The 12,811-nt window shown below is 41.4% G+C and overlaps 2 protein-coding genes across 2 annotated transcripts; one reads left to right on the forward strand and one right to left on the reverse strand.

Annotated features, from left to right (window-relative positions):
* Nucleotides 1-518: 518 nt before the first annotated feature.
* On the reverse strand, nt 519-4,869 carry LOC109483579. Its single transcript, XM_019786615.1, has 5 exons — nt 4,672-4,869; nt 3,345-3,629; nt 2,893-3,001; nt 2,409-2,522; nt 519-2,096 (listed from the first exon to the last, which is right to left on the reverse strand). Exons 1-5 carry the CDS (start codon nt 4,733-4,735, stop codon nt 2,048-2,050), a joined length of 621 nt encoding a protein of 206 aa, XP_019642174.1. The 5' UTR covers nt 4,736-4,869; the 3' UTR covers nt 519-2,047.
* A 216-nt stretch (nt 4,870-5,085) lies between these two features.
* On the forward strand, nt 5,086-7,255 carry LOC109483545 (plasminogen receptor (KT)-like). The gene is made up of 5 exons (XM_019786580.1): nt 5,086-5,235; nt 5,512-5,626; nt 5,770-5,900; nt 6,230-6,339; nt 6,747-7,255. The coding sequence occupies exons 2-5, from the start codon at nt 5,546-5,548 to the stop codon at nt 6,854-6,856; spliced, it is 432 nt and encodes a 143-aa protein (XP_019642139.1). The 5' UTR covers nt 5,086-5,235; nt 5,512-5,545; the 3' UTR covers nt 6,857-7,255.
* The last annotated feature ends 5,556 nt before the right edge of the window (nt 7,256-12,811 follow it).

Genomic DNA, 12,811 nt, shown 5'->3' on the forward strand with positions numbered 1-12,811 from the left:
GTTTTCTGTAGCTAATTAAGAATAACACATATGTTAGATGCTTATGATTGCATTTAAGAGACCTCCTCAAAGCTGGATGCTGGAGTCAACAGTGAAGGCAACTTGCAAGACATCTTCTAAAAGATCATCATGAAGTCTTAAGTGATCCACCTGCTTGATTCTGAAGCACCTGTTGCCAAAGGCATCCACAGTGAGAAACCTTTGGCACTGGTACTTTGGAGTCAAGATGGTGACAATACATCACATCAGCAGCCAGAGGACAAACCACTTCAAGACACTTCAAGTCTTCTTCTTAAACACTGCCCCAAGCCCCCAGCCCAACTATTCTCACTCACGCCACTTGCAGGCTACTGGAAAGGGTGGCAGTCACATTCGAAACCGCAACCAACATTTAAAACAGGGAAAAAGATTGGGCAGTGTGTTCATAGTCACAGAGAAGCTTAAATATCAGAGATTTTATAGTGTCTGCAGCTAAAGACACTGGACTCTGGAGATTTGTATGATACAAATAAACTGTTCACAAGGCAATGCACAGAGTGTGGAAAAAAAGGTAAGGAAAGGCACAGAGTGTTTCTTACTACTAAGAAGCATACACCAGTAAATACATCTATCATGAAAAAAAAACAATTCCTTAAGTCTGATGTGGAAACTGATCATGTTCATAATGCACATGCCACGTACTGTCAACACATGGGGAAACTGGAGGGGGCCTTACTACTAGTATGACTGTAATGATAGATGCACAATCAGATACCTTATACAAGTTTGAGCCTAACATTGCATATAGCAACCCCCATCCCCTTTGGTTTACCTGGACAACTGCACACTTTGGAAAATCAGACATTCAGGAAACTGCTAACATAGATACATACAGCAAATGGCCTTAGAATTACTGTACATGCTATGAGATATGGTATGTATACAGTGCTATCAAACACTTGTACAGGTCATTTTCTAGTACTTCTAATCTGGTGCATAGCTTTTGTATTTACAGTGTATATTATATTTGATGCATGATGTGCGTTTTCTATACAACAATGCAGGTCAGTGACTCCTACCAGTATCATATCTTACAATCAAATCAGTTGAGCAGTCAACAAAAAATGTCAGTCATGTGTACCCAACACAAGAATCAGTGGTCTCCTGTCATTCATTTCAAACAACTTTCTATTGATACATTGAAAAAAACATTCATAAAAGCATTGTTAGTTGTGGGTAAAATAAAAAGATGGCTTTACATAAAACATTGAAACCATACTTTAAAATGGCTCTATCCATATTGTTTGGCAGCTACAGAAATATGCTTGCGATCAAACTAATACAAAAGTGATTGAAAACAACACAATTAAAAACAAACTTTCTTACATAATGTAAATTACAAGACATTTAGGTGACAATGGCATGAAACTTCAGTGCAAAATATACAAGTATTATTTTCAATTGATAACAGATAATCTATGCAAGTCTCAAATCTTAGCTTCTCAGCATTTTGGCTCCTTTTGAACTTAAATTTCTATCAGCACCATATATAAACACTGGCCTAACATAGTCTTCATGTATCATAAATTTACATGTGCCTCCTTAAGTTATTGGCAGGTAAGCAGTAATTACATTTCTTTATACCAAAAATGGATTACACAACTGCAATTCCTTGGTTGTTCACATAATTAAACCACGTATATAGCAAACAAAGCTTTGGCAACTCAAGTCTTAAGTGCACATAATCTTATGTTGTTCATGATCATCTGTTTCTTTTCATTGCCTACTCATGATATTGTGGGATGGTTCCAATGTTGACAATCACATATTGTCTTCATATGGCTAAGAATGGCGGACTTAGGCATCAGAAGACTGCAGAATGTAGATGTAGCCAGTAGAATTCAATGGTTGTAGTGTTATTTGAGGTATGTTGATCCAAGCTGTAGTCTTTGACATTGCCTTCAGACAGTAGGGTTGTAGGTAGCAGCACGTTGTGTTAATGGGCATGGTAGATCAGATATGTACATGCAGATTGTGTACATGTATATGTACATGCAGGTTTGTGTCCTTAACCGATGTTGAAGTTGGGAATCTCATCCCTGTCCTCATCACGCATTCTGAAAATGGAAAAAGAAGATGACCTGTGATTGGCTATTACAAGACTGAGAACAGATCTTTAACCAATAAGGAGGCAAGGTACATAAACTCGAATGCTATTACAGAGTTCACAGGGCAAATAGTCTCATATTGTAAATATTATACATATAATTTCCAAAGCAACTTTTTTCTGATGTTAACATCTTCCACCATTCTATAGTAATCAAGAAATCAACTACAGAAACCATTCTGGAATGTAATATGTGGCCAACAACCTAACCTGCACATGCAGGTCACAAGGATATATACATTGTACATATACATAAACATACCTGGCAAACCTTCTGCCATACATGTATCTCCTCCAGTGCCGAAAGACTAGGATCTGTAGGGATACTAAGATAGCGATGCCCAGGAGGCTCAGGAAGCAGCCTAACAGGATGTCCCTAGAGTAAAACATAGGTAACAAATTAGTCACAATAATTTCAACCATTACAGCCTTACCATGGAAGATTACAGCAGTTGAAAAACAATCATCAAGTCAATATACTAGTATCAAGATTAAGATCAAAGTCTAAAATTGTATTGATTAATGATAAAGGCACAGTCACATGTTACAATTTTCAATGAGACTATAGTATGACTGAACAGACTGTCAGCTGCAACCTTTTCCATCCTTTCTGAAGTTAGTTTTGTTCTAAGAATATCGTCAATTTACTGTCACAGTGGTAAACCTGTTGTATAGGGTACAATGTACTAGTATGTGACTAGACTTTAGAGGAACACAATGAAATCTTGTGCAGACTTTGTACATACCTGGAAAGGGTTGGAGTTGAGCCATTGTCTGCTGCTGTGTTTTGTTCAGTGCTGGGAGGTTTGGAGATGGAATGTGGCATAAATGTGCTGACAACAGCCTCACTAGATTCTGGGAACAACAGACATAATGCAATATCATCAGTATTTACATCAAACAGCGATACAACCTCAGTAATACAAAATATTTGTGCTTCAAGTGTTGAAAATATAATCTCACAGCAATAAAAACAACAGTCAACTTGGATATGCTTATTAACTTTTTAGTTTCTTTTCAACAGAAGGTATTCAAGTTTAAATCACCATACAGGGATTCTAATTTCCAATTTGTTTACCTCTTTTCTGTAATTTAAGTATAAAAGTTGCACTAAACCTGATCCATCCATTAAAAATATCATCAAAGAAATACTCTAGAGTTACACAACTATGCAACAATATAAACTGTACTCACTCACCTGTGGTAAAGAGAATTTTTTCAGACTCCCCGAATTTCTTGTCTCCTATAAAACACATAAACTGGACTTGATACGAGCAGTTTTTCTCCAGTTGAGTCAGCTGGTAGGACCCATTTCTCTCCAGGTCTACATCCACCAGGTTGACCTCTGACCCCTCACACTCCCAGTATAGCAGGCTACACTTGGTGACCTCTGCGCTGTGCGCGACCCAGGACAGCACGGCTGTGGAGGTCGTGACCTCGCTGACTGTCACCGACACAGCAGGCTGAGACTGAGGCTCACCTCCTATAGGACAAAAAATTGTCATGTTGAACTGAGCAGGATGTCCCTTGCGGGACTTAAGCTGATCAGTATTTATAAAGTACATAAGATGAGATAAGATTAGAAAGGCAGACATTTGCTCTGGAGTAAATGCAGCAAATGGCTTCAGGTGTCTACTTACAACATTCTAGCCTGGTAACCAGGCCCCCATGAGCTCAGTGCTATATCTTCGGGCTGGTAGCGTTTGGGGTCGCCAAACCAGGCCCCAATTACTGCGCACCGCCGGGGTAGCTTTTTGCAGATGGTTTAGGTTTCTTCACTCACAAGGTCGGCGCGCAATAGAAGACTTGGCGTAATACAGGAAGTCAGCGAATAAGAGAAACCAGTCCGTGGGATCAGAATATCTCGCCTGTGCTTAGTACTGGCCGGGGTAGGAAAACCCACCCCTAGCCGACCAAAGGTTTGGTACCCAGGCTAACAACAGTCCACCTGTAGACAGACACCACCACCAATACATTGGGAGCTATTAAAATTCACTCCTGTATACTAGTATCTTAACTGTGTGTACCTGGGGGTATTGCAGTAAAGAGGTAAAGATCTCCCAAACACACTGTTTTTCAAGTGGGGATATATGTTATGTAACCTGGTCATGGCATTTTACTGCCATAATCTAAAAATTTATGGGAGTTTCAGTAGCAGTACTAAAATAGTCGTTTCTGCCTTGCATGTACAATCAAATAAATGACAGCGGTCAAATTTTACTTGCCTTTTATGAAAGAATCGCTTAAGACTAAGAAAAAAATCCCCAAGATTACGTAATTTTGTTATTTCAACCAAGGATTGTTTCAATTAACAATGACAACAAATAATTGAAGAGTTATACTAGGCTGTTACTAATATTTGTTAGTATACACTTCATCCCATTCTTTCATCAAATATGTGCATGAACTGGACAAATGTTAGCTGAAAATCTAGTTACAGGTGGTTTTATGTTAAACTTAATTGCACAAAGGTAAACACACCACACAGACGAATTTTCTTATCATGTGGTAGGACGGAAACTTACCGCAATTTCTGACGAAGATCGCCACCGAAATCGCCAAAAATGTATGGAAGATCCTTAGCACCATGTTTTCTCTGGATCCCTATGCTAGACTACCACCGCTGAAGCCCACATCCTCGCTAAAATAGAACAATTTACCGACAGACGACGGAGATTTTTTGTTTCTCCGCCATCTTGTCTTCTTCGATCAGACGAGCATGCGCACAACTGGAAAACACTTTAGACTATGCCAATACAAATTAGGGGTGTTTATTTTGCAACTTGATTTAATAATGTTCACATAAATTGAGCTTCATTACGATAATTCAATGGCCAAATTAAAATGATAATCATTCAAATAATATATTTGTTAATTTTTACCGTAATTTTCGCTGGTACTCAATCTATTAAAACGTAACTTGTTATCCCTAGTGGAGGATTCCAAAGGTCAATGACCTGCTGGGTACTTTTCTGACCTTGGCAGCTGTCCCAAGATCTGTGTACGTCTCTGTCCGTATTTAAGAAAACGTGAGCAAAGAAGTGACTTTATCCAGTTTTAAGGCGGCACCAGGTAGTTAACATTTGCAGGTAGGTGGCACGTAGTTAACTGTGCGTTCGGAAGTTTGTGACATGTACTGTGATGCTTTACTTACAGTGATAATGCCATGTTGTTTTCGTTGGGTCAACACTAGGTCAACACCTGTTTTATACAGAAACTGTAAGGAGTTTCAACTTCAAGGACAACCATGCGTTATAAGGATGTTCATGACACCATATGAGTCCAGATATATAAACATAATATAAACAATAAATATATGATTCTGAATTCCTATGATGTTTGATTTGTAGTTTTATTTTTTACAGAATACAGTAACTATCAAAAGAGGCACTAGTCATCATGGGGTCCATTGTGGGAAAAGCCATGGATGACAACCTGGCCAAGATGCAGGCCTTCCAGCTCAACACCATGCAGATGCAGGTATTTAACAATGTTGAATGTATGATGTTGCGGCATTAGTTGCAGTGGCAGTCGTCCCTCAGTAAGGCATACATAGTTAGACTACATAACAACATTATAACTACATGTATAATGTGACAGAATGTCTGATTTTGTGTCCTTAGTTGGAGCGTCAGCTTCAGATGCAGAACCAGATGCGAGAACGGATGATGGCCATGCAGATCAGCCGGGCCAGGGAGACGCTCAACTACTTCGGCGCATTCTACGCTCTCGTCGCAGTTGGTGGGCTTGGAGCGTAAGTGTCAGGGTGTCTGGTAACATTCGCGACTTTTACTTGTAACTTTCTCTGTAACTGTCCGATGGGCTACAAGCAAAACACAGCCTCCAAAAATTGTCATGGCTGTTACTGGTATGTCAAATTCCATTTGTGCCAAAGATGAGACAAAAGTTAATTAGTTTGTCCATCAAGTGTAAGTTGGTATCGAGATGCTATAATTGCATTCTGCATTACTGTCCAGTTCGTCCTATCTATTGACAATGGGGAAGGTTAAAGCAGCTACAACTTACATTTTTGTCCATATTTTTGTAGGAATTTATGACATTAAAAATTTATTTCTCTTTCAGAACCTTGAAGAGGAAGACTCCAGCTCCCATCCTCCCACTAGTCCCTCTAACCTTCATCCTGGCCTACCAGTATGACATGGCATATGGAACCATGATACAGCGCATGAGAGGTATCAAAGTCTACTGTCACTTCACTTCACTATCCAGTTTTATTGTCTGCTATAATCTTTTTTTGTGAGAATTAGACTTGCTCACACTTCAGACGACCAATGTCGGTCATGGGACTAGGTAGGTATGTAGAACACTTCAGATGTCAAAGTATGATACAGTGTCTTAAAAACTTAAACCATCATATTGGCATATTAGAAGAATGTTTCAAGTGTCATAGAACTATATTTAACACAGATTACAAATGTGTGGTAGACTGTCATACATGCTATGCTGTAGGGTAGGTTTGGTCATTGCAGACCAAGTGAGGTAATAGGGATAATTCTAATTGATTCCTACAGTATTTGTACAGCTTTATTTTTGTAAAAATCAATTGTTATCATAATAACAATCTCCTTTTTAACTTCAGAGGGTTCGGAGCACATCATCTCAGATGAATATAACCTGCTGAACCTGCCTGCCGGTCTGCCCACTTTTGAGACCATCGAGGCAGCCAGGCTCAAGCAGAAGGGAGAGTAGTCAGGCAGCTGGCAGCAATGGTGCAATATTTGTACAGTACTTAGGACACGAGTAAAGAGGGGGCTTTAGAATTTGAAATTTTGAGATACAACATGGAAAAAAGATTGTCTTAAGTTAAGTGTGAGTCTTCTTGAGGTTGAGGGTGTCAATCTCTGATCATGTTCCTTAAGATTTCTACCACATTTTTGGATAAGACAGTCATATTAACTAGGCATAAAAAACAGTCATATTAACTAGGCTTCCATTTTCATACCTCACTGAACATCAGGGATAATTTTTGGAACAAGAGGAGGGTTATACAAACAATAGTGTATTCAGTATATCTTCCATAATCCAAGAAGATGTTACATAGTACAAATTCATATTATTTTCTAAGAAAAAGTAAATGACGACAAACCTGGAAATGGCATGACTTACTTTCAACCACTAGAGTCAAAGAATGAATTTATATAGTTAATTTAGTGTGTTTTCAAATGGTGACAATGATTTTTCTGAAATGTACGGTATTATATAGTGTGTAAGAAGATGTGTGTTTGATCAAATCAAGAACGCCTAGTTGTATCTATAAAGATTTGATATTTGCAGTTGAGAAACTTTAAATGATGAAATATAATCCTAATATCCAATAAAAATACATTTGAAATGTAGCTTTTTTGTCTTATTGTCTTGTGTCCACTGTTAGGTAGTTAGTTACACAATCAGGAGAAGTGAGCTGGTTGATACAATAATAGGGATTGTGGTGGCAGAACCATGGTTGTGCTCTTCATTTAAAGCCAATAGATACTCAAATGCTTTTCTCCTAATGAATAACAAGTGACTACATTATCATAGTGTAATCAAAGCGGACTGCACAAAGACAAGAGGGCTCTTCAACAACAGGAACTCTTTAATGAAACAACTAAAAAAGTTCAGAGTGTAAGCAATGTTAAAACTTTACCCACATGTCCCATGGGTGGCATTAAAGATATCAAAGATTTGGTGAACAGGTGAGTCAAGGGCCAACATTTTCAGTAGTAATCCAAATGGAGTGCCAGGATAAACCTTTGACAACCTCAAATCAGATACCAGCCTAACTGGAGTAGCAGAGATCCGGTCTCTGATAGAGGATGAGAAAAGTAAGTGTATGTACATTCAATAAACAGTATGATCTTCATCAGACATTTGATCTATACATGGCTCAACTCCAGCAATGCATTCCTTTTTTTGAGAAACAAAATGGTAACGTTATAGTCAGTATGCAGCATTTTAGTTGTCTTGCGTGTACAGTAAAACATTAGAAGCATATGCATATTGGACATGTGATGGCAACCAAAAAATGCCATAATACACAGTATAATGTGTAAAAGAACTGAAAACTAATACATTTTTTTTCGTTGGCTCCCATAAAGGTTTCCATTTTTTCTAATCTTAATATATATTTTTTTAACTTTTTTGTACAACCTGTTGGGGAATCGTACCCGTAGAAAGAACGATTTAGGCAGTCCCGAAGATACACATTGGCATCAGTTCATATATATACCGGGCTGCTGCTCGTTTCTAACGGTAGAACGGACCCCTCCTGATCAGCTGTGTGATCCTGTTCGCCATGACTTGTACTGGTTCCACCAGGATCCTCAGAGCGCCGCCTTGGGAGTGAGCGAAGATGAATATCAGCACCTGGATAGCGAACATCAGCTCGATGATAGCGGGCGGTATCACGGCTCTCGGCAGGGCGGCCAGTGGTCGCTGCTCCAGGACTGGCACTAATACTGGCTGCTGTCCCCGCACTGGAGAGAGAGGGCGGACGTCTGGAAGCCACATCGGGGCGCCCGGCGCGTCGTAGAACGTGTCTTCAGCTTCAGGCAGCTTCATCGGCAGGCCAATGGCATCGTAGAAGATTTCTTCCTCCATATTCCACATAGAGAGCCCGGGGACGTCATAGAAGACTTCTTCCTCCTTCTCAAGGCGCGAGTTGTCGCCGACTTGGACTTTCCCAGCGCGGGGGAACTCTGCAGATTCCGTACGGTGCACGATGGAACGGTCGCCGGCACAGTGCACCTCTCCGTACACCTCTCCCATATCCCGCAGGGCGGCAAAGAAGCCCGCGTCGCCAAACACTGAGGTGGCGGACCTGATCGCGATACGATCAGACTTGCGGGGCGGACGGCGGGAAGGCTGGCGGGGTCGGGGCTGCTGGGCTGCCGGGCGGCGCGGCTGGCCTAGGTTAGGGCAGCTCTGGCTCTCCGTCGGCACGAAGGTGGCACGGTGGGTATAAGCTGAAACACATCGGTTCAGGGCTACGTCAGACTAGAAAAGACACATTTGTTACACAATTGGCGTTCTTTACAAACCCTTGGTATTCAGGAAAAGTCTTAAAAACACAAATTGGACGACTAGGGTGCCCCGTATTGTGATATAGTAGCTATTAGCATGTTTCTGTCTGTATGGACTGTGTTCAGCACCAAGGACAGGCATGTTCATTCGTTCATTGTTCTAGAACGCAAGACTCTAACAAAACGCACGGATTGCAATACACACACATATGCACATGTAGAACATATTTACCCAATATAGATCTATATCTATCTATATCCTTACTATATTTACTCGTATATCTTACCTCCTGAGGGCCCGTCATACTTGTCGACCCACTCCTCCAACACGACTGTCTCAAAATCGTCTTCATCGTCGTACAGACGGTCACTTCTGTCGTCACGGCGGGAAAGTTTTGGGATCAACATCGTCCTTGGTTTCCGTGGGACATCTTTCCTTTCCTTCTTCTGCTTTCTGTCTGTGTCAAACATGTACAAACAAGCGTGAATTATCTGAAAACTTCTGCTGAAAGTAGAATTAAAACTGTATGTACCTAACCGGAGGTTGTAGCTTCAAATCGGATCGTTAGCTTGTGATAGCTCCCTGGCAGTTGGAGGGTAAAGAAACTGTTTTGTATCATGAAGACTGAGATTGCCGTTATTCTGGGGAAACTGACATAAAAGGCAGGGATTAATACTAAAAGTCATTAAGAATTAATCAGGTACAGATGAGATATTGAAACCAGACCAACTCACCTTCTTTAAGAATGAACCAAAGCACGGTTACAAGTGTAGCGGCTGTCAGTAGGCTCATCACTACGGGATGATGAAACCCCGTTCTGCCGATCGGCATGTTGGCAGTGTACTGAAGTACAATTTGGCTGAAGATGTGGGAGAATCCAAGTATTCTCTCTGTCAACCAAAACTTTGCAAAAACGCCTGGTAAAACCAGAGTAGAGCTCTGTTTTTGTCGGAGCGGAGACAAATCGTGCTCTCACAACAAAACGACAACTGTTGCTCTGAAGTTTTGTGACGTCACAGTCGCGTGGAAGAACGGCGACTCTCATATTCTTAACCGCGCATGCGCTGACTTTATTAGCTTTTTGGCGGAATTTTCGTCTTCAATTTTTAATAAAAGTACAAACATTTCAAGACCAAATACCTGGTCCGTCACCTTTGATGTTTTTTTTTATCGCAGGATCTAGAAAAAACGTACAGAAATTTAGAATTCGCATATGTGAGGGGTTCTCGAACAACTACTAGTATATGATAGAAAAAGTACCAAAACTTATGATTGTAACACTTTATGAAAGACTTGTGCTAGCCCTTACTGTTTGAATAATGAAGCAATAAAGCTCTTCTATATAATGCATCGCACACAGATATCAGATCGAAATCCATTTTAGATCTCACGATGACGTCATTATTCTCACCTTGAATTCTCACCTTGAAGATCAGCCAGTAGGTACCATCTAGGGTAATGAGGCTGGCCTAGCTTGGCGGTAGTGGCAGTCAGTAGCTAAAGTTGTACTGGAACTGGTCCGGATGATCCTTCCACTCGATCGCCAGTCTTGCTTTAAACTGGTTCACAGTACTTCTGGATACTGTACTCTCTGACAGTCTATTCCAGGCTGGAATCGCTCGTGTGAAGAAGAAGTTTGACCTCTGCCCTTTTGCCAGTTGGACCTGGTACTTGTATTGGTGACCCCTGGTATTTGTGGCACTGCTGCGTGTGAGTGACATTCTGTTGCACAACTTGCACTGGTTTGTACGCACCATGTCTATCCCATGTGTGATTTTGAACAGCTGTATCACATCTGTTCTCTGCCTTCTGTAGTACAGCGTTGGTAGGCCCAGGACTGCTAGCCTTTCCGAATATGAGAGGTGGGCTATACTTGACACTAGCTTTGTCGCTCTTCGCTGTACCCTTTCTAACAGGTCTCTGTCCCTCTTGGTTCTGGGTGACCATACAGCTGTAGCGTACTCCAAGTGTGGGCGGACTAGGCTCTTGTATAGCAACATGAAAGAGTCCTCATCCAGGTACTTAAAGGTGTGTTTGATAGTCCCCAGTACTCTGCTGGCCTTGTTGACCTGGGTTTGTACATGGCTACTGAAACTCAGCTTACTGTCGATTAGTACACCCAGGTCCTTTTCTTCCTCGATGCACTCTATCCTGTGCAGTGTGCCATCTGCTTTTGACATGGTGTATTCATGCCGAGGATTGTTTTTCCCAAGGTGTAGGACCTTGCATTTATCCGGGTGAAATCTCATCTGCATCCGCTCTGACCATTCTTGGAGTTTTCCTAGGTCGGCTTGCAGACACTCACTGTGGGAGTTCTCTTCGCATTCTTGCGCCGCTGCATAAACTTTAGTGTCGTCCGCAAAAAGTGATACAAAGTTTTTTAGCTCTGCGGGGATATCGCTGACAAAGATCATGAATAATAGCGGGCCCAAGACCGACCCTTGCGGAACTCCGCTGGCTACATGCTTAGGGCTGGATGCTTTGCCATTCACCACGACTTGTTGCGTGCGGCGTGTGAGAAATGTTCTTATCCATTTCAAGAGTTTCCCCACAATCCCATGTGACTCAAGTTTCCTTAGCAATCTCTCGTGTGGTACTGTATCAAACGCTTTCGCGTAATCAAGGAATATGACGTCAACAGGTACTTGGTGGCTCAAAGTTTCAGTCCACACATCTAGGGCCTCTAGCAGGTTAGTCACCGTTGACTTGCCTTGGGTAAAGCCGTGCTGTTGTACACAGCTGAGGTCATTTTTCTTGATGTGATCAATTATTGCGTCAGAAATGAGTCTCTCCATCATCTTGCACGGTACCGATGTGAGTGACACTGGTCTGTAGTTAGCTGGGTCCGATTTATCTCCCTTCTTGTAAATCGGGGTGATGCTGGCTTCTGTCCATTGGTCAGGAAGTTCAGCATTGTTAATGCTTAGTTGAAATATTGAGGTCAGTGGTCTAACAATCACATGTGCAAGTTCTCTCAGTATCCTGGGATGCATCCCATCGTTCCCTGGGGATTTATCCGTCCTTAGTGACTTGAGTTGTTTGTACACCAGGTCCTCAGTCACTTCTATGGTTTCCAGAGTTGAGCCTTGGTGGCACTGGAATACTGGAATATTATCCCGGTTCTCATGTGTGAATGTTTTGTAATACTGTTCATTCAGCACCTCTGCTTTTTGTTTGTCAGTTGTTGCAATATTCCCATGTGCATCCCTAAGTTGTCCTACTTGTGATTTGGTTGTTCTTCTGCTGTTCACGTAGCTCCAGAATGCTTTGTTGTTGGTTTTGGCCTCTTTAGCAAGCATTTTCTCAAAGCTTCTGCGTGCATACTTGGTTGCATGAGTGGCCGCGTTTCTCGCTTTCTTGTACGCTTCCCAATCACGCGTGCTCTTGGTGTTGAGATATTTTGTCCATGCATGGTGCTTTTTTTTTGCTTCCGATAGAAGTTTCTGTTCATCCATTTCGGCTTTAGTCTTGTTTTTCCACAGTCAAGTGTTTTTTTTGGAACTATGTTTTTTTACTGCTTTAGTGATGTTAGACTGTAGCTCGTTAAAGGCCTCTGTGTCGACTTGCCTAATAACAGCTGGTCCCAGTCTAAGTCTAGGTCTTCTCCCATCATTTTCGTAGTTGGCTTTGTCGTATTTCAAC

This window comes from Branchiostoma belcheri, unplaced genomic scaffold (genome assembly GCF_001625305.1).
Source record: "Branchiostoma belcheri isolate BF01 breed outbred unplaced genomic scaffold, Haploidv18h27 scaffold65, whole genome shotgun sequence".
Taxonomy (NCBI): domain Eukaryota; kingdom Metazoa; phylum Chordata; class Leptocardii; order Amphioxiformes; family Branchiostomatidae; genus Branchiostoma; species Branchiostoma belcheri.

Bases quoted from the DNA above. Each gene is read 5' to 3' on its own strand.
- LOC109483579 (XM_019786615.1), bottom strand. From the start codon at position 4,735: ATGGTGCTAAGGATCTTCCATACATTTTTGGCGATTTCGGTGGCGATC. The intron at 3,630-4,671 runs GTAAGTTTCCGT...TTTGTCCTATAG, and splicing joins GATCTTCGTCAGAAATTGCG to GAGGTGAGCCTCAGTCTCAG. The intron at 2,523-2,892 runs GTATGTACAAAG...GTTTTACTCTAG, and splicing joins TCAACTCCAACCCTTTCCAG to GGACATCCTGTTAGGCTGCT.
- LOC109483545 (XM_019786580.1), top strand. From the start codon at position 5,546: ATGGGGTCCATTGTGGGAAAAGCCATGGATGACAACCTGGCCAAGATG. The intron at 5,901-6,229 runs GTAAGTGTCAGG...TTTCTCTTTCAG, and splicing joins GCAGTTGGTGGGCTTGGAGC to AACCTTGAAGAGGAAGACTC. The intron at 6,340-6,746 runs GTATCAAAGTCT...TTTTAACTTCAG, and splicing joins CATGATACAGCGCATGAGAG to AGGGTTCGGAGCACATCATC.